This window comes from Branchiostoma floridae, chromosome 11, assembly GCF_000003815.2.
Source record: "Branchiostoma floridae strain S238N-H82 chromosome 11, Bfl_VNyyK, whole genome shotgun sequence".
In the NCBI taxonomy this organism is placed as follows: domain Eukaryota; kingdom Metazoa; phylum Chordata; class Leptocardii; order Amphioxiformes; family Branchiostomatidae; genus Branchiostoma; species Branchiostoma floridae.
In genome coordinates, this window is record NC_049989.1 from 13,776,272 (window position 1) to 13,796,907 (window position 20,636).

Consider the following 20,636-nt stretch of genomic DNA (forward strand, 5'->3'; position numbering starts at 1 on the left):
TTTAAGGCGAAAAAGAGGAACTTTGTTCGCCACAGCGCTGTTCCTTCTTCTACTACATGCCTTCAGGAAACCTGGTGCTGTTCGTATCGGAGGTTTTCGGAGTTTTGAAGCCTTTTGGGCGGCTGAAGTCAGGTGTGTTAGCAAGCTAAGCATTAGCAACGTACTATGTGTGTATGCCAACAATAGTGGGAGGGGGGCAATCCTAAATGTTTTACCTGTGTGTGCTTGGGGAATAGGTATAACCCAGTTTGCTAACGTTGCATGTAACTGTGCTGATTTCTGTAACTTCCTCATTGCTGAGCCATTGCTGATCCATATTCTTGTTGAAAAGTTAGAAATAATAATTATATTGTTTTATGATTTATGGTATGATGATAGGTTGATATGCTATTTTAGATTTAAATTGCTTTAGAGATGAATTATAGAAACCAGTGATTTACAATACAGAGGGTCTGTGTGGGGTATACTGGCAATGCTAAACTCGAGAGTACTAGTACATGTAACCGCTTGACGGTAAATTCAGTAAGTACTAAGACCAACAACGCTTAACGGTAAATTCGGAAGCTTCCCAAATCCCAATGCATTCTGCAGGACTCAATCACAAAGATGTCGCGGCCAAGCTATTGTGCCAAAACTGCTTATTTGTTAGGTGTGGAACCGGTGACAATAACACGTTTTGAACCAAGTGTATTTGATTTTGAGAGTACAGTCAAACCTGCCCGAGCGACCACCTCTTCTCAGCGACCACCTGGCCATTTCGACCGCTTTTTCTTGTTCCCGATTTTTTCCCCCATTGACGTAAGCATTAACTGATTAAGCGACCTTTTCTCAACGACCACCTGGCCAATGCGACCGGCCCAAATTGGGCCCATAACGACCGCATCATTTTCAAAATTGAGGTCATTCATCGATTTTTTATGATAACTAGCGCAATTTTGTGCCGAAATCGTTGTAAGAAAATCCAAATTTAGCTGTTACAGAAGTTTTAAAAAAATCTATATCATTATAAAGTGAACGAATGCTGAAACGTACATATAGCCTCATACTTTCTTAAGAAAGATCTGTGTAGCTTATACCTTTTTAAGAAAGATCTGTACGTGTGAGTGCTTTTGTCCAACTGTACTGCACATTCACCCTTGGCGGTAAGTACGCTATCTAATCGGGACGTACCGGGCATCGAATTCGAAAGGTGCACCGTAGTTATTTCAGATCAAGAACATAGCGACGCATAAAGGGTTGTATGGTAACTGAGTGACAGCATCAAAGTTCCCTTACTGTCTAAAACGTTAGTGTACAAATACTTGAGCTTTAAAACACTGTATCGTATAAAAGCTTGATAAAAGCTTGGGGTTAGATTTACAATTTACAGTGTGTGTGTTGTATTTGTCATTAAAGACTTCGCTTCTTTGCGTGCGTGCAGTGTGCCTGCTATTTGCCATTAAACACAACGGAAACCATTTATACTTAGCATCGGGCATGTTTTGAGTCGATATTCTTCTCAGCAACCACCTGTCCAAATCGACCGCTTTTTTCTGGTCCCCCGGGTGGTCGTCTTGGGCAGGTTTGACTGTATATGATCTCCGAGGGTTATCTGACGTTGCCTCCACAGGTCTGCCTGTCATGAAGAAAGTCTCAATAACGTTTAACAATGGGTTCAGGATAACATATGACGTATTACGTAGAATTAGAACATGGCCACTACTCCTCAGCCAATCAGGTCCCTTCAATTACTGTGTTAAATATCCCCATAGTGCAGAAAATGTGGTACTATGAAAATGTGTCGTACTATGAACTAATTTGCATAAAATAGAACCACACATTTTTTGTCGTACCATACGTTTTCTGCACCACAGGTCAGCTCACACTGTGCAAGCTAATTGTTCAGGGGATTTAAAAGGATGAAAACACCATCATTCTCACTAAATAACTCAAGTCATCTCTTCTTTTTTAAATATAATGCAATATTCTAAATATAAATTGCCCTTTATTCATCCTGAGAAAAAAGAAGCGAATCTTCGGGCTATTGACTTTGCCTCGGTGTTAAAAGAAAAGAAACCCCCTTTTGGGCAGAGCGACCCTATCTGCCCATAGTAGCCCTTGTTTCATGTTCTAAATATTACTTAAAACTTCCAATAACGTTTTATGAATGATATGCTGATAATGCTTAACATTAAATTAGAATGGGCTATCTACGATATAACAGTGAATTAAAGTAGATAGTAATGGAAAAGGGCATGCAGACCCTCAATAGAAAGAAACCAATGCATGCATAACAAATTCTCAAATTCCTGTTCTCTGAACTAAAGGGTAGATATGTGATGATATAGAAGCAATGTACACAAGTACAAGTATAAGTGAGCAAGCTGGAACTCCAAACTTGTTGAATTCAGAGTCAGAGGGCTAGAAGCTAATAAAGTGTTTTAGAGACCTTTTTCAAAATGTCAGATCCATTGGGTAGTATTGTGTACACATTGATACATGGATCTATAGCCTAGGGGCTTAATATTGTCCATATATCACTCTGTGAGTACATGACATCCCTGTAAAAGTGAAAGGGATAACAGAAGTCTTTTCAGAGTTTTCTATCTTTTTTTTTTTCATTTCAGGAGTGCTCTCCAAAATATTTACACACAATCACCGAATCAGGGTTTTATCGAGGTTTTGTCTTGTTTCTCGTAAATAGTAAACTGCTTTTAAAGGTCTACTACGCAGTTATTTGCGCTCAAATTTGAAATATTCTAGAACTAAGAAATCTCAGATTTACTACTACTTTTTGACACTTTTGTGTCATTATTTCACGTTTGCAACGTAGAGAATTAGCCTACAAACATTTCGTCCTACGCGCGCTGTAACTTGTTGACCCCCCTAGTTAGGCACTGGTGAGAATTCAAACAAGAATTAATCATCAACGGTTATTGGTCGGGAATCTCCGGTGAGTTCCGGGTGCGTCCGAAAGGTCACGGTGAACCACGTGACCAATCTCCGGGTAGGCTCGGGCAGACTCGGGACTACTCGGATTTCGTCGGTGAAGAAACAAAATGGCTGAAACCCAGCGCGGGCGTGCAGATTCCCCAGGTTTTCAAACGCGCTCGCACGGGGAAAATATCGACTCCTGACATGCCTTGAATAGTGTTCCATAACATGGTAGGCTTGATTCAACTTAACTATATAAAGAAATGGCCGGAAAATGGATTTTTTGTTTTCAGTTTGAAGCGCAAATAACTGCGTAGTAGACCTTTAAGTAGAACCATTTTTTACATTAAATGGTAAAGTACATACATGTACATTTAGCTGTATTACCATAAGACTGGTACTGTAAGTCTGATCCACTTACACTGGGAATGACCCCTTAAGTTTTTTTTTAATGTACATGGAAGGTTCTTCAATTGTGTGTGCTCAAGGTGTTGATCATACATGTACCTCAGACATGGGACCTCTGGTTTTACATCCCCATCCAAGAGAACATCCCTTTAGCTGAACATTGGTACTTATTTCAGCGTGCAAAATACCCACTTGCACACTTGCACATTGCAACCACTTTTTGCTTGGTGCAACTTACTTCTAAACTCAGAACTCAATTTTGTTGTCAATTTACTTGGAAGAAATAAATGGACTGAGGCAGATCCGTTTCATACCAGCCAAACATGTCTATTATGTATGTATGTACAGTGTATATGTATTGTACTTTTCCCCAAAAAAATTAGTGAATTGTAGGTGGTGCAACTTGAAATTCAGTTGTGCAACCTATTTTTGCCCCACTTTGTACACTGTGCAACCTGGCTCAGAAAAGTATTTTGTACACTGCTTATTTACACCTGGTTTAAGAGGGCATATAGGTGTTAATTACATGTACTTCTCCAAGGGCACAGCACTGGGGTCTGCTAGCTATATAGGGATTCAAACCCAGAACCTTCTAAGTCAATAGTCCTAACCACAAGACCACCTTTCTACCTAATAGATTTTATTGGGTCATCTCAGAAAACCAATGCTCACCACCATTACATGATTCTGATCTTTTTTACATTGGACATCATGCCAATCTCTTGTCTGTGAACGAGGCATATAAGAATCAGCCCCAAATTTTTGTCTGTCTATGTATGTAGATTGTAGATCTATCCCTGGGAATAACCCAGTGTGTACCCAGTACAGCTACATTGTAGTACTAAAGGGTGTCATATTTGGACTGTGAACTGTCTCCCCGCTATTATCAGGTAACCAGGTGTTACCAGGTTATGCAAATATGAACACTAAAGGCAAGAGGTACACATTTAAGGCTTGAGGTGAGGAAAAAATGCAATTTTATGCTGATCAACTTTTATAAGAAGTGCAGTCAGATTGAAATTTTGGTGCTGGCTTTGTGTTTTCTTGGAGGCTTAATTTGTGCACGTTACATGTACAGTTGCTGAACAATGATGTGGCTTCTGTGTACAATGCTCAGTGATGTGAATCACAAAAATTCTTCAGTGCAGAGACAATAGTGCTATCTAGTATGAACCTCGAAACTGGTCTTTCAACATTCTTGAAGTTGAACCTATGGGACACTCCTTTGCATTTTGTTGAATGTTATGGGTGTGGCAACTGACGAGTTTAAATCAGACTATTTAAGGTGGTTCTACAAGTATCGATTCTCAATAAAAACTACTGCCATTGTTTGCATAGCTGCTCCATTACACATATTTTGATAGTTGTAGGTGAATAATTAATGTAATTGGTACTTGTGCATGGTGACTCTATTTTTCCAAGTCATTACATTAAAAAGCTTTTTCAATATTCATGATAGTTAATCATTCTGTACCTTGTAAACATACAAATTGACTTACTAGTATAATGTTATTATAGTATGTACATTAGTGGGATTAGATGTAATGATAGACCTATTGACCATCTTTGTTGATAGCTGGCAGTGACAGGTCTAAGTTGATATAGGGTAAACTGTTATCTAACTATTTATCTGGCCTTGTACTAGTATATATTATAATATAATATGTTGGCCAGAAAGCAATTATCTTAGATTGCATGTTCTTTTGGAGTACTTGTACCATCTTTGCACAACTTGATATTTTTGTGTGTGTGTTTTGTGTGTGTCTGTGTGTGTCTCTTCCTGTGTATGTGTGTGTGTGTGTGTGTGTGTGTTTGTTTGTCTGTGGGTATTGCCAGCATAAGTCTACAGGCAGTGGGTGGATCGTTTATGATACACATGTACTTTGCAATAGGTGGGTACAGGAAAATGAAGAACAAGTTTGAAAAAGAGCCTCCTAGCAGCTTTGCATGTTTGGTACTTTGATATTTTAATTTGTTACACAGTCATGACAAAATTGAATGACTTCAGCCTTCTAACAGCACCTCCTTTTATATGTATGTACCACAGGTTACTGGTGTATGGGCCAAGGTTGCAGTTCAGCCTCTCCAAGTGTTACATATTCTCGTTGTGCCATGTCGTCTACTCACTGTGCAAAGTTCGTCCACACGAAAACTCGGGCCTCGCCGTACCCGCGGTCCGAACGGAAACGGCAGATGTTCACGGATGACCTGGTGAAGTGGGACGTAGATTTCCCAGAGTACACACCAGAGGAGTATACGGCACCATCGGTGGCTAAGGGACCAGTATGGGCCGACCCACCGGCAGGGTAAGAAGATTTCTTTCGATCTTGAGACAATTTTGAGTTTTTTTTCAAAACAATCTTGAGGTTTTTAACAACAATCTTAAGATCTATCACTATACACCATAGTATCAGAAAGTCTCAAGATTCGTTGAAATGATACTCAAGATTTTTTACCATATATCTCAAGACATGGGACTTTTTCATTTTTAGCAACTTTCAAAATATTTTGAGATTTTTGCAAAGCATCCTAAGATTTTTCTAAAAAATCTCAAGATTGAGTCAACATTTTAAAATCAAGTCAAAATATCTCAAGATTAAGTCAAAACATCTCAAGATCAAGTCAAAATATCACAAGATTAAGTCAAAACATGTCAACATCAAGTCAAAATATCTCAAGATCAAGTCAAAATATCTCAAGATTAAGTCAAAGCATCTCAAGATCAAGTCAAAACATTTCAAGATTTAACACAAAATCTCAAGATCTTTGGTATAAATCTCAAGATTTTTTTTTATTTTCAACGATGTATCATTATGGTCTGTACCAGAAATGTTTCTCACAAAGTATCAGATATGTAAGTTTAAGCTGTAAAAGGCTCGGCTCAGTCTAATAATTTTCTCGCTGTTATACAGAAATAAGATTTACTTAACATTTTCTGATAAAACATCAGAAAATTATCTCTTTTTGTTAACAGATTGGTTTTATCATTGAAGATTATTCAGGATAAGCTGCAATCTACAAAATGTAATAATGCACGACAGGCACAAGGTCCTATTCTTGCATTATTTATCGTTGACATGTTTTTACTGTTAATGTGTCTGTTCTCCCCAGTAATCTGGACTCGGTAAAGTGGAACCAAATGGATGGCAAAGTGAACAGGGAGAGTTTCACAGATCAGTACAAGATAATCAATGGTTTACCAAGGTAAGAACTCAAGGTAAAAATGTTCATAAGCTTAGATTTGATCAACCGTTACCCTATTGTTACATAGCCAATTGTAATCTAATGGCATTATGCATTGTTTTAATTATAGTAGAGTTTTCTTTTACAACCAGTTAATATTACCGCAGCTGATGTTTCGATGTCTATCAGAGACATCTTCCTCAGAGCTTCTAACTGAAGTTCTGCTTTTTGCCGCTATTTGTAGCAAATTTAGACGGCACTTTTGGGGGAAAGAACACAATCTCAATTGTGGCTCAGTTTTTTATGTCCATGCTGTTCTGTGATCTAAAAACTGAATTTTTATTGTGATAGATAGCTCTCAAAGATTCTTGATTTTTGCATAATTCATTGGTGTTGTGTTGTCCATAAAAGGAATCCTATGGGACGGACAGGGCTGAAGGGTAGAGGACTGCTGGGAAAATGGGGACCAAACCACGCAGCTGATCCCATCGTAACAAGGTGGGTGCTATAGTTTGTATTTAATAATAGTAGCAATATTTTATATGTTTCAAGAAATTGGACATAGTTATGTGTGTAGAACACAACGCATTTCCAGACTTCCCAGCATTCCCAGAACAGAAAACCTAACAATACCAGTTACATAGAATGATATTGCACGGGATTTGCCCAATTTTTGTAACAAGATATACCTTACATGTCCACATTCGCCATCCAACTAATTGACAATATACACATTTAGAATAAGGGTTCAGTATTGGACAAAAGCATGGCCCACATTTTCCAGCAAACTTAACACCTAACATAACAGCCATGGTCCATTGATGATCACTTAACCAGGCACACACCACCATGCACTTTCCACTGCTGCTTGAGTTTTCTTCCGTTTTGTCCAACTTTCCAACAAACTAAGGAGTGGAACCAAATGTGATTTAACACGTTGTCCTGTTCTGTTGCTGACCCAGGTGGAAAGTATCATCCTCAGGACAGGTAGAGAAACACCCAAAGTCAGGGGACCCCATCCTTCAGTTTGTGGCTATCAAGAGAGGGGACACAGGAGAGTGGGCTATACCTGGGGTGAGTATGAACATGCACTGAACTTATAATTATGCTTTACAAGCCATACTGTTACAGAATGATTTACACTTCAATAGAGGCTGTTTGTAGGGGTTATGCTGGTGAATTGAACAGTATAGGTTTGACTCTTCCAGATTCAATGGTTACCATTGAATCTGGAAGAGTCAAACCTATAAATTTGTATGCTTTGATTGAACAAATGAAGGAATAAATGTTAGAATAAATGATGACTGACTGAATGAATGAATGAATGTAAGAATAAATCTGATGAATGATGACTGAAGTAAATGTTAGAATGAATGTTTTAATGTAAGAATGGATGAATGGATGGATGGATTCCTTTATTGTGGTATTCAGGATGGATGGATGGATGGATGAATGTTAGAATGGATGTCTGATCGATGATTGAATTAATGAGATTATGCACATCTAAGAGTTTCTGCACATAGAATTATCCATTATTTAAATTTACTTGAAGCAGAAATCTAATGACTGTTCCATGGCTTGTTTGCACCACAGGGTATGGTTGATGCGGGTGAGACAGTTTCGTTGACATTGAAGCGGGAGTTCGGAGAAGAAACGATGAACTCGCTACTCGCTACCCCTGAGGAGAAAAAGGAAATAGAGAACAACTTAGCCAAGCTGTTCAGTCATGGGGCAGAGGTCAGTTTTAAAACAAGGATTTTCAGTTTGAATTCCAGTAAAACAACACTTGTGATACAGATTTAGCATGTAATACACGTACCTCAAATTAAAACATACAGATTTAGCATGTAATACACGTACTTCAGATTAAAACATCATAAAACAATACATTAGATTATGTGGATTATCTTTTAAGATTTGAAATCAACTTGTTTTTCTGTGCAATATATGAGATACATTCTCCCTTCGTAATAATTTTCTATTGCAGTTATATATTTTCCATAATTTTATGCTAATAACATTCACCTTAGAGTGACAGGAAGTGATAAGTAGACACATAATGTTACTGGGTAATGAAAATCTTGTTTGCAGAATCATCAATGACCTACAATTAAATCAGACTCAAGAGAAACTCTCAATATTTCACTTGAGATCTTCAAACTCTTGGTTTTGTATGTTGTTACAGTTCCCTTGCTGGTCAGATCTGGTATCACGGTACATGTATTGTGCCTACATTTCCCATACAGGTGTATAGAGGCTACGTTGACGATCCCCGCAACACAGACAATGCCTGGATGGAGACCATAGCTGTCAACTTCCACGACGAAGAGGGGAACAGTGTGGCGCGATTTAACCTCCAAGCCGGCGATGACGCTAACGCTGTGGCGTGGATGGACGTTGGCAGCGAGCTCTGTCTCTTCGCCAGCCACACACACTTCCTAAAGAAGGTGGCAGAACTTAGGAAAGCACACTGGTAACAGTGTTTATATTCAACGCATGTATTGTTAGGCATATCTGTGAAACTCACTCTCTTTTTACATAGGATTCAAAACTAAGTACATGTAATCGGTTTAGGTATACATCAATGAAAAAGTCATCTTCAAGATATAATTGTGCTTGTGCAAGACTGTGCATTAAAACTTACCTGATTTTTAGACTTATCCAATTCTATACATACAAATGTATGTAAGTTTATAGTGCTGTATATATAATTGACTCTATGGCAGGTATACTATGTTATGTTGTATGACATATTTCATAATTGTTATTAGTTTCAAGCTGTCATGTCTCTTTCGTGTGATGTTAGGAGCCGTTAAGAACATCACAGTACATAGTGTACTTTCAGGTACTATGTGTTTTTAAAAGTAGTCTCTTTTCCGAATGAAAGCTCAATCTGTGTTGGTAAATTCCATAGTGAAAAGTTTAAACTTTTCACTAGTCTCTTTTCATTGTTAAAACCCCGTTCCACAAGAGGCTGACTATTGCCTAGTGGAAAGAGGGCTAGCCTATATGCAAGTTTGTAGCACTTTTGTGGTGGAATAAGTAAACACCTACTAATATAAATGTATATCTTGAAAGGAGAGATTTTAGTTACACATATTACCCAGATAAAATATTTTCTGAAAAAAAAAAAATAGATGTCCAGAATAGCATGAAAATGTGTCTTCCCAGATATTTAGCTCAGTGGAAGACCTGTTATACAAGTTGGTGTGATTTTGGTACTGTATAATGATCATGTACCACATTCTTCTATCTGTTTCTAATGTGTTTGGTGTTGAAGGTCTCAGTATGTTAAAGAATGTCCTATGTCATTTTCCCACACTGTCTTCCTTGCCATTTGTAAGTTCACTATTAAATGTGGCAATGACAGAAGTACTCTTAATGCATGCGCAAATAGCAATATTACTCAAGCAACTGGATATGATTTTGGAAACGGTCGTTTCAGGTAGAATCCACTACATTTTGTCAGTGACACTGAGGTCTTGGATATCTTAATGCATGTTGCTGCGTATGAAGAATGGTGTTCACAGCTTGCCAATAAAAGTATATATATAGCATATAGCAAGTTGTGAAAGTGCAAAACATTCAGGGCTAAAAAATGTGAAGTGTGAGAATACATGTACTATGTATTGTGACGGAGGGTTGATGCTATATCTCAATCGGGCTATAAGGAATTCATCTGTGTTGAACTTCATCAATGACATAATCAGTAGAACTCAAGAAACTTCACTCACTGAAATTTTTGACCAAGTACTGTAAATTCGAAACTTTTGCAGTGTTTTAATGTTCACGGTCTTCGCGGCGGTCGCTTCACCACGAATTAAATACCACCGTGAACATTTTTCCATAGCAATAAGAGACTACAGTACATGGTGCTACAGTGAACTTAAAATCACCACGAAAAGTCCTTTTTCCCGCTACCGTGAAATTAAATCTCTGCGAACTTAAAATTTCTATTAAATGCATGACATTGTGCAGTATATTGGTCTTCTTCAGCTATCTGTCCTGAATGCTGATGTCACGAGCGGAAAAATCGCTTGACCTCGGCGCTTGGGTCAGATAGTCGAATGAGACAGAGAGATTTGGTCTTGCGAGTGAATTTTCTTGAGTTAGAGGAAGTTATCTCATTAGGGATAGGGGATGTTAGGTAGCATGCTTTAGCTGTAACAACAGGGACAATGTCTGTCCTTATCATTGCAATACATGTGTAAGGCCACAGCAAGTAAGTTTTGCTTGATTTTGAAAAAAAAAAGATTTATCCTTCGGAGGTGGCCAACCTACTGAAAATGACAAAATATGTAAACTTAGAAATGCTACTCTTGCTCCAGGTATATAGGGGGACCGTGATATGAAGTCAATTATTATTAGTGATTATTCTGTCAATGAAGTCACTTACTGTAGTATTGCATACTGGTATAAAACCCATTGTTTGTTGTTAGCGCACTATTGTTGAAAATGTAGGCATCATGTTTTGTTTTCACAGTCTCACACTAGATTTGGATTCTGCATCTTTAAGATTGACTAGCTGTTGCTTAAGAGAAAGTATTAGCTCAGTCACTCTGTTATTAACATCTGTAAAATCTATGTCTGACCACTACTTGTGATATTGTTTAAAGCAACAGTTACCCAAATTTCAAAGTGACTTTGGATGAAAGATTCGATTTAGACTCTAACCATTTGCTACTACTCTATCCTGATTAAATCTTGCTTATAGCAGCCCACCTAACATCCGGCTGGCCTCCTCTGTGTGGAAGGGCCAGTTACAGCCCTGGACAGCAGAGTCTGTGTCACACAGACTACTAAATACTGTATCCCAGTTTTTTTATTATGGCAACTTGTGATTAAAGTACAGCAAAGTGCACATTGCAGGCCTTGCTTATATGTTCAAGTACAGTTTTAAATGCATTCCAAATACATTGTACAATGTATCCTAGAAGAAGTACAAAACATTACATGAACATGCTATCGTGCCTAGTGGTCTTTGGACTCAAATCATATCAAGAAAAGAACCATTTAGGCTGGAATATTATGGAGAATATCATTTCGAGGTATATAATGGAGAATTTTATTTTCGAGGTATATTATGGAGAATATCATTTTCGAGGTATTACCCCATACTGATCACTGTGTTAAAATGTTGAGGCTGAGACTTTTGTATGAAGAGCTTTTGTTAATTATAAAAAGATGTACTTTGGAATTTTTGGTGTTGATTGTTTCATCATAATAATCTATAACACACAATATCTATGTACTTTACTTTTGTTTTTGCCAAAGTTGTTCAGAATCCATATGCAATGTCATGATACATTAAATTGACATGATATGATACTTGATATTAGCATATGTATGTACATGTACATATTTGCAACAAATACTTTTATATTTACCTGTTACTTATGGTGAAACCCTAACTTCAATAACTCACCTCCCCATATGCATCACCCAAATATAAAATTACCTATATGTATTGCAAGAGAAACTATTTTGTTAAGTCAAAGGCAATATAACTTAGCATTATGTCTTGTATAGCACATGTATGTAATAATTCCGGTACTATAATCAAAGTGCTATTCGGTGATGACAAATTAAGTGTGAAGAATTATATGTTGTCGAACTTTTGTCATTCAAATTTTCTTTTAGCAAGTGGACTTCACTGAAGCAACAGAGTAGCCTTCAAATACCAGGCTTCAGAGTCGCCACTGGAAAATAGTAGAAATTGGCATGGCTTAATTGAAAGAAAATATAGATCCTAGAGGAGTTAAGCAGACAAAGAGTACAACTGTACTTTTATCTATTTGGCCGATTTCTACTATTTTGGGATGTATGGAAGAGACCTATAAGCAGCTATTACATTTGTATCAAGCGGACTTATGTTAAATGCTGACTAAGCACTTATTATCTTTATGATCAGGATTTGATGGAACTTTGATCTTGTCTACTTGTAGATGTAGTACATTGTAGTTGTGTGAAAAATACAGAATTTCTGTAGCATCATGCATAACGATACTGTAGTGTATGTATCTACATCCACATTGATTTATAATAAACAGGGTCCATATCTTTTGAATACAGACATGTTGTTATAACATACATAGACCAACTTGCACGTGATGTGGGGCTTCGGGCCGAGGACCTTAAGAACGCTATGGGGGACAGAGAAGTCTGGAAGGAGAGGGTGGACTTGGTCCGGGCAAGCAGCCCGCGATGATGATGATGTTATAATGAATGTAAACCTAATGCAAAAACCTAGCAATATACAGTAGAAGCCGCTTAATTGCACGGCCTATTTGCCAGTGAATTTCGTGCAATTATATCCGGCTGGTGCTATAATGCAAAGTCATCTAGCTGGAATGCACCAGCTTAGGATTTTAGTACTCCGTGCAGTTAACAGAATTGTGCGTTAATCCGTTGTGCAATTAGCTGGCTTCTACTGTACTTGCATATACCCTTATATATTTTTATCAAACAGGTACAAGTGGTTAGAGTGTTCGCCTTGCATTCAGTTGGTCACGAGTTTGATCCATAGCTGTTTGAGTCATACCAAAGAATTTATTACAAATAGCGCATGCTGCTTTCTGTGCTTAGCACTCAGGAAAGAGTATGGAAGTTGAACACACACCACTACCTGTGGACAAGCTCCCTGCTGTAGTGATTGCACAAAGTTGTGTGGCCCAGGGCTACTGAAATAGAGATGGGTGCCGCCCTATACACCTTCTGGTGCAGGAAGGACTTCAACTTACTATTTATTTTCTATATTTACTGTGGTAACAATCATTAAATTTTAATAGCGTTTTTGCTGTTCAAGTGTTATTCAGGTAATTGATCCCTCCTCTTAAAGCCAATGGTTTAGTCCAATATGGGAACCTTGAAAAACCTGTTGTTCCTCTGACGTTGGACGGGGAGGTGTGAAAACAAGGCGTCTCACTGGTTAGTGGGTTAGGTCAGCAAATCTACAGCCACTTCGGACAGTCCTGACCATCTGACTCACGCAGGTACGTTACATTGTCATTTTCTTTGACCGTGTAGACACACTTAAGAAGTTAAGAACTTAAGTTGTGATTACGTCGTCCATAGCCACGCCCCTCCCAATATCTGAGAGTACTGACTCATCGGTGTGACTGCTGTCAATCAAAAATAATGTAATTTGTCTATTTACTGCCTCTGATAGGCTTGTGTTCGTTCCAATGTTTATGGACGACGAAAATTGTAAAAAAATGTGATAGCATGGCACTTTTGCTTTGGCGCAAAAAGTCGTTATAAATGTATAAGAGAACATCACGGGAAGTGTGTGCAGACAACTCGTACCGTCCTTCACTGTCTTTGGGCATTCCGATGGTTTCGTGCAACCCTGAGGCGAAAATTTCTCCACACTTAAGTCTAAGATAAACTAACCCCAATCGGCAGCCATTCAGAAGATTATCAACCTGTTACATCTTTATGAAATCGAAAAATTAGAAGAATGATCATCTGTGACGTAGTCGTCCAAATTTGGACATGATCCAAAATTGGCGCCTTATAATGTGACTAGATTAGTAGATGGACGGCATTTTGGGCATGGGCGCGGTTTTCATTCCGGTCAATACACATTAATCCAACACAATAGAAGAACCAACAAGTATAGGATTGTCATCACAAAGTTAATGTCAGTGGAATGTAATGTTTTGAAATTACGATCGATAACAATGTAAAACAGAGTATTAGAATAATGTATTCGGTCATTGTATTAACGTTACATGTACGTTGGCTCATAAACAACTGAATCGGATATAAAGGAGTTAATCACTGTAGTTAAATATAATTACACAACAGACTACAACAAGCACAAAAGAAAGTAAAGAATGGGCCTGTTTTCTTTTTTTCGCCAAGAGTTTGTGTATCATAACACTTCATTTAAACATGTTGAAAAATCGTCTAATGTACTATATATGAAATACATGTAGAGTCTGTATGTATCTTCGCTATATGTCTAAAGAATTTGACTTTGTTTGGCTTAACAGTATGGCTATAATAATACTAAATCGTCTATGTTTCAAATTTAACTCATTGACATTTATATAAACTCGAAAATCATTCTAAAAATATTCATCACTGCGTCTTTCCAAAACAACGTTAACGTTGGAAGGAAAACAAAATTGCCACCCAGGTGTTTGTTATGTAACGATTGATAATCATATGTATCATCACATCTGTTTACTAGTTTACCTGTGAATAGAGAGCAATGTAATATTCTTCCCCGTAAAAGATTTCTTGAATTTGAAAGGCAAAAGGTTAACAAGAGTTCAGAGACATCAAACCTCCTCTGGTCCCGTGAGATATTTAGAATTTTTGTAAAAAAAATCTTCTCTCTTGTTTGACTACGCAAATTATGTATTATTGAGCATAATCTGTTTCAATTGATGACACTGTCTAACATATCCTTTGGGAGAATCTCATTTTAACATTTTCAACACACAAACAGAAACATAATAATAAGTTTGTATACCAGCTACACGTCCCTTTGTTTCCTAATTTTTTCATGTCGTTATCATTATCTCTTGACTTTGTTATTTACTAGCATTTTGTAGTCCTGTATGTGTGTCTTTATTTTGTTTATGGACATGAGGAAAAGACCTCGATAAGCTGTGACTGATTTCTGTCTAATAATCTTTTAAGAAATGTGAATAAAAAAATAATAATAAACAAACAATCGAGCCGACCAAAACACTACATTCTTTTCACGCCTGGCCGATCGAATAAGGTGACTTTAGCCAAGTTAGGCGTAAAAGCCTAGTAGGATTTAGGAATTCTAGGAGTGTTGACCGCCAAATTTTGTTTTCTGTCTTATTTGGAAAATTTTACTATTTTTCCAGCGACCTGTGAAGCCTGGTAGAGGCTATCTAAGTATAACCCTTAGGCAGTCCTGGTAATGGAACACGTGCGCGAGGTCGCCAGTTCAAATACCGGTCTTTATTAACCGTCGGCGTTCTGACCCTTATTTGCGCCCTTCCCAATGTGAGTTTGCGTTCTTTTAAAGGGGCCATCAGGGCTTTAAATCCTTTTACTGCATACCTGCACTCACTGGTGCAGGTAACCTTGAAAATAACCTGCTCCAGACAAATTTTGCCTGCACCATTTTGAATTTAGAAAGTATGGATCATACTAAAATTGTCCAGAAACCATTGCTATTTTTTCTTCATACATACATACTTTATAGGTGGTAACATTCAATGCAACTCAATAACAATCCACATACACCTACATCATATGACATTTATGTATAAAACCCAGTACATGGACCAGTGCAGGTTAGGTGCAGGTAGACACCAGAAACACCTGCACAGCTCCAATATTACCTGCACTAAAACCAGTTATGAGACGTTTATTGTCCTGTCTACTGCGACCAAGTCCAATCTACACGCACAGACCAGAGCAAGTTGGTAAATGCCCTTTCTTCCTTACGTGTAATGTGAGATTAAGAGTTGTAACTGTATTTTACTATAACGTGACCTTTCTTTTCTTTTCTTAGGTCCAGTCACCATGACAACCCAGTGGGAGGCAGAGGGACGAGGGCACAGATGTAAGATTTATTACACTTCAATTACACACCGTACTCTCGATTTCTCTCTCATTAATGTTCTCTCTAATGTAATGTCGTGAGAGGGAGTTCAGCGCTCGCCAGAAGTCTGCCGTATGTCGGTGTCTTGAAAGGGAAAGAGATTTTCAAAGAACCTAAGCCTATGTTCATGCAAGATGTTGAAAATCGCAAATCAGCGTTCCCGCAAAAATTAAAAACAGTGCTGCTTGGAGTCTGCGAAGAAGGCTGGACCTGTACTATACCCAAAGCAAAACAATGTAGGCTTTGAAATAAGTGGATAGAAGTACCGTTAATTTACATCTTTGATGTATCATGAATACATATTTCATATTTCCAAATGGATAAGACAGGTAAAAGATTACCGTAGAACAGGTACCAGAGTCTCAGACTGAGCCATCAGTTCATACTGGACGTATATCTATTTGAACTCGGATGGACACTCTTTTTTTAACTTTGTATTTTCCATTATAGGGATCAACTATGCCTACCGGATCTACAAGCAAGAAGTCGGACAGGAGGAGTTTAGGCAGAAACTGTCCGAGCAGTTCACGGTAGGTCGAGTCCTCATCTTGTGTATCTGTAAATTTATAGTCAGTATAACTGAATGCCTTTCGGTGTAATACACCAGCCTCTGCATCAGTATGACAGGTCTCTGCGTAGCACATCATCTTAATCACCATTAAGTATACCAGTATCTGTATCTATATAGCCGGTAAAACACTATTTAGCTTCGGTGAAACACACCAGCTTCGCAGGCACGCGGCGCGACAGCAGCTGGTTCTATTACACTGAAATACCTGTTACGCATCATATTTGCACATCTAACTGCAGGTGTTGTTTAAAGCTTTCTAGTGAGGGTGAACCTAGTGTACTTGGTGGCAACGAGTTCAGATCCAATCTACGATAGCGGCAGGAATGAACGAATATAATTAATTTTGGAACACATCACTCCTCTAGGGATCTCATTTATCTCTGACAAATAGGACATGATCGTCTTAGTGCTTAGGTTAGCAAAATAAACAACCTACCTATCTACAAAAATGATTTGTGTTGTTGGTGTGTCTCGGTCAAATACTATCAATATATGTATAATGCTTGGAAACCACTTGGGATATTCTATAAGGAATGTCATATAATATATATCATTATGGTAAGTTCCTTGGAACTCTGGGACTTCATGAGAAGCAAAACTCTCTAAAGATCTGTAAATTACAGGGGCACATGTGACCTGTCTGACATTTAGCTTAGCGTAGAGCGGCCATGATAGTTAGTGCCTCAGGCTACAGAGATTAAGTAGGCGCCGTTGCTCCTATGGGGTCATGGTAACCTGTCCAACCAGTATCATGGTGTACATAAGCAGGCATTGTATGTACTGTATATGGGTTAACTATGTGTAATATCATACGAGTTTATAATTGAAAATTCAACAAGGACAAAGTCGTTTCCCCCTCCTATCTCACCTACTAGTACTTCCCTCGAGCCTATCAGGAATTCATCTGTACCTAATACAATAAAAGACCATTTATTTGCAGTTAATAAAGGTATTAAGTTTTATTTCTTGTAAAGGAAACATATTGTTTGCTTCGTTTCCTCTTCTTCCCCAAACAAAGACGAAGGCACCATGTAGTGTTCGATTACCTCATGTAGCAAGTGGCAGGACAGAACTGGAGGGGTTGGTCACAATGAATATACATTGTGTAGATGCAGGGTTCTCCCCAGAGAGTGGAATAATTATAAGGGAGGCCCTCCACTATACTCTCAGCCAGCTCCACTATACTATTTTTCAAATTTAGTGTGTTTCTTCCCTATTTTCTTTGTTAGTTTTGCTAAAATTAATGACAATTCATAGATTTTTGTACCAAGTGGCATCACTTTTCCAGTCAGCATTGTCTGCAAAAACTTGTGAATGAGCAATGATCAAAACAATAGTAGTTTTGCCACTTCACAACAAAGGAATAACAACTGTTACAGTATATCATACTTGTAGTATTTGACACCCTCTGTCATTGCAAAATGAACCCATTTTCATGAAAGTGCAGCGCGTTGTTGCAGGTTATTTTTGCCAGCCCCTCCACTATACTAAAAAATTCTGGGGAGAACCCTGAGATGTGTTTGAGTAAGAGTAAGCAGAGCAGTAGTTTGTTCGGTTGGACTTCACTTTCACTTGAACCATGTGAATGCTAACATGATATACTTGTTTACAAATGTTATCTTTTGAGTTACTATAACTGTTATTGTTGTCAAATGTCCTACTGCAGCCTCAGCCTGACCCGAGTATCTTCAGCAAGGTCAGCATCAACTCCAAGGTCGACAAGTTGCGGCTGATCTTCACTTCATCGTCCCTGGCGACGGGGAAGCGTCCATTCCACGCCGTGGGGGTGGGCGCCGTCGGCAACGCGACTGTCGTGAGTGAGCCGACCTTTCCCGAACACGAGTTCTTCAAACCGGGAAGGGTGTTTCCCATCCGCGTTCGTCACTCCAACTTCAACCAGGTGAGTTTTATCTAAACAATAGTGCAGAAGAGGTATTTGTGACTACAGTGTCAGCAGAGTGGCAAGAAGTGTGTAGGAAGATGACCGTCAAAGTCAGACTTGTCGAATGGCAGGAAGTTCAGAGGTGGTAGAAATATTCGTCAATCAGACAAGACAGTCCAGGTCATGGGGTCAATGGAAGAGGCTACTAATTCACGGAGAAATAATGTTTTTGTTCGTTTGTGCAGTTATGTATTTTTTTATATGCCAGTCACGCCCACCGCAGAGTGACAGAAAGTGGCTTATTTGCATGATTATTGAACTACAATGGAACAAGACATTAGAAACGTTCTAGATAGTTGTGAGATATTTGAACACCTATATTGTAAGACTAGCGAACCATTTAATTTTGTGTCAACATTTTCGATTTGGTCGATTTAAAATTTGCATGATCATGTCTGATAACAGCACCTTTGCCGTTATTTTGAAAACTGACAGTTATACGTAACCCACGCTGATAGGTTGACGACGCCAGTATTGACATCCGTGGCGCGGCACTGAAGTTTGATGACGTCGACGTGGACGGTCCCTTTGATCTGATGATGGCCACCGGGGCCATGGCGCCATATTGGAACATCTCCAGCTTTGAGGAGTACCTGAACTCCCGGGGAAGCCCCGAGAAGACACGGGCGTGGCTCTACAACTTTCCTCAGAAGTGAGCTTGTTTTCAAGTAGAAATTTACATGAATATTCATCCGAGTTGGTAAATTGCATGTATGAATTATGTATGAGATTTATTTTGTCGTCAACCAAAAATATGGCCTCACCGGACTTTTCGACTGAATCGCTCTGTGTCCTCTTCAGCTTGATACTTGACCTGGTTGCTCTGAATGTGAGGTTTCATGCAGATGTGACGTCAGCAATGGGTCAAATGTTGTTGGAAGTCGATATCATACTGTTCTTGGAAGTCAATATCACACGACTTCCAAGAACCTTTGACCCATTGCTGACGTCACACCTGCATTCAGATATTTAAGATGTAAGGCCACGTGGCCAAAGCGATTGGTCATTTCAGCCTGGTATCCAACGTCTTCGGGTCCTGGTTCGCCCCTAGGCCCTCTGATCGCTTCCTTGCGAAATATTCAAGAGGGAAGCGATCAGAGAAAACATGATCTAGAATAGGATGGATTGATACCAAGCTGTGTAACCTGCCTATACACGTGAATTTTAAAGCCACTATATAGCTGAACTTTTGTTTAAAAAAACACAAATTTGTATAGAATTGATTGCTGTTCCAACAACCTCTAAATACATCGCAGTGCCCAAAGGCGCTGAATTGCGTATTTAGGCATTAAAAACATTTACACATACATTAAAAACTTAACATGATAGGGCAATTAGACTAACATTTTAAAGGCTTACAATCATATCGCGCAAGTTACAATCATTTATAATCGTATCGCACACATGTGTCTTGTTTGACTAATTAACAATCTACCACAATTTATGACTTGAATTTAAGTATATAGAGTTCACTTGGGGTCATTGTATTCTTTTTGTTTACCTTCGCGAAAGGGAAATATTTTGTTCTTGCTCCTTTTCTTCATCATCCGTTCCAAATAAACAGGGTCAATGACCTGGACCAGATGGCTGTAACCATGGTTACTGGTAAAGTAGCAGGCACACCCTAGCGTTCGATTCCGTTATGTAGCAGGAGGCAGGACGAAGCCGGTTTTAAAACAGTTTTGTTCCTATCTCCAGTTACTACGCCTACGTTGACGGATGCCGCCGCGCACCCAGGTCCTACTCCACCCTGCACTACTACTCCCAGCACATCTCCCAGTTCCGCGGGAAGGATGGCGTCCTGCGATACGTCAAGTACCGCATGCTGCCGCTAGATGACGCTGTGGAGTCGGGATTACTGAGTCATGAAGATCAGCGGTCTATCTGGTATGTACAGGGTATGAGGATGTGTGAAGCGATGATGGGAACCAGATATCTATCATTTGCCAAAAAGTAGTTACTCAAGCAATTGGATATGATTTTGGAAACGGTCAGACGTTTCAACTGGGATCCACCAGTTCGGT

At 38.8% G+C, this 20,636-nt stretch overlaps 3 protein-coding genes across 5 annotated transcripts in view; 2 read left to right on the forward strand and 1 right to left on the reverse strand.

Annotated features, from left to right (window-relative positions):
• The window catches only part of LOC118426514 (coiled-coil domain-containing protein 157-like), a 1,184,186-nt gene that overhangs the window by 1,050,396 nt on the left and 113,154 nt on the right, over positions 1-20,636 (reverse strand). The gene's annotated exons all lie outside the window — the stretch shown is intronic.
• Positions 7-9,429, forward strand: LOC118426543 (ADP-ribose pyrophosphatase, mitochondrial-like). Its single transcript, XM_035836028.1, has 7 exons — positions 7-132; positions 5,369-5,627; positions 6,433-6,525; positions 6,916-7,002; positions 7,467-7,578; positions 8,098-8,241; positions 8,751-9,429. Exons 1-7 carry the CDS (start codon positions 57-59, stop codon positions 8,979-8,981), a joined length of 1,002 nt encoding a protein of 333 aa, XP_035691921.1. The 5' UTR covers positions 7-56; the 3' UTR covers positions 8,982-9,429.
• The window catches only part of LOC118426513 (allene oxide synthase-lipoxygenase protein-like), an 18,090-nt gene continuing 10,825 nt past the window's right edge, over positions 13,372-20,636 (forward strand). For both annotated transcript variants that reach the window (XM_035835966.1, XM_035835967.1), the window contains exons 1-6: positions 13,372-13,496; positions 16,010-16,060; positions 16,550-16,629; positions 18,337-18,570; positions 19,071-19,264; positions 20,311-20,499. In XM_035835966.1, the coding sequence (XP_035691859.1) occupies positions 16,021-16,060; positions 16,550-16,629; positions 18,337-18,570; positions 19,071-19,264; positions 20,311-20,499 (737 nt within the window). In that variant the 5' untranslated portion in view covers positions 13,372-13,496; positions 16,010-16,020. The remainder of the gene's footprint in view (positions 13,497-16,009; positions 16,061-16,549; positions 16,630-18,336; positions 18,571-19,070; positions 19,265-20,310; positions 20,500-20,636) is intronic.

Excerpts from the sequence above, each read along its gene's own strand:
- LOC118426543 (XM_035836028.1), top strand. The coding sequence starts at position 57 with ATGCCTTCAGGAAACCTGGTGCTGTTCGTATCGGAGGTTTTCGGAGTT. Across the intron at positions 6,526-6,915 it reads ATAATCAATGGTTTACCAAG|GAATCCTATGGGACGGACAG; the intron begins GTAAGAACTCAA and ends TGTCCATAAAAG. Across the intron at positions 7,003-7,466 it reads GCTGATCCCATCGTAACAAG|GTGGAAAGTATCATCCTCAG; the intron begins GTGGGTGCTATA and ends TTGCTGACCCAG.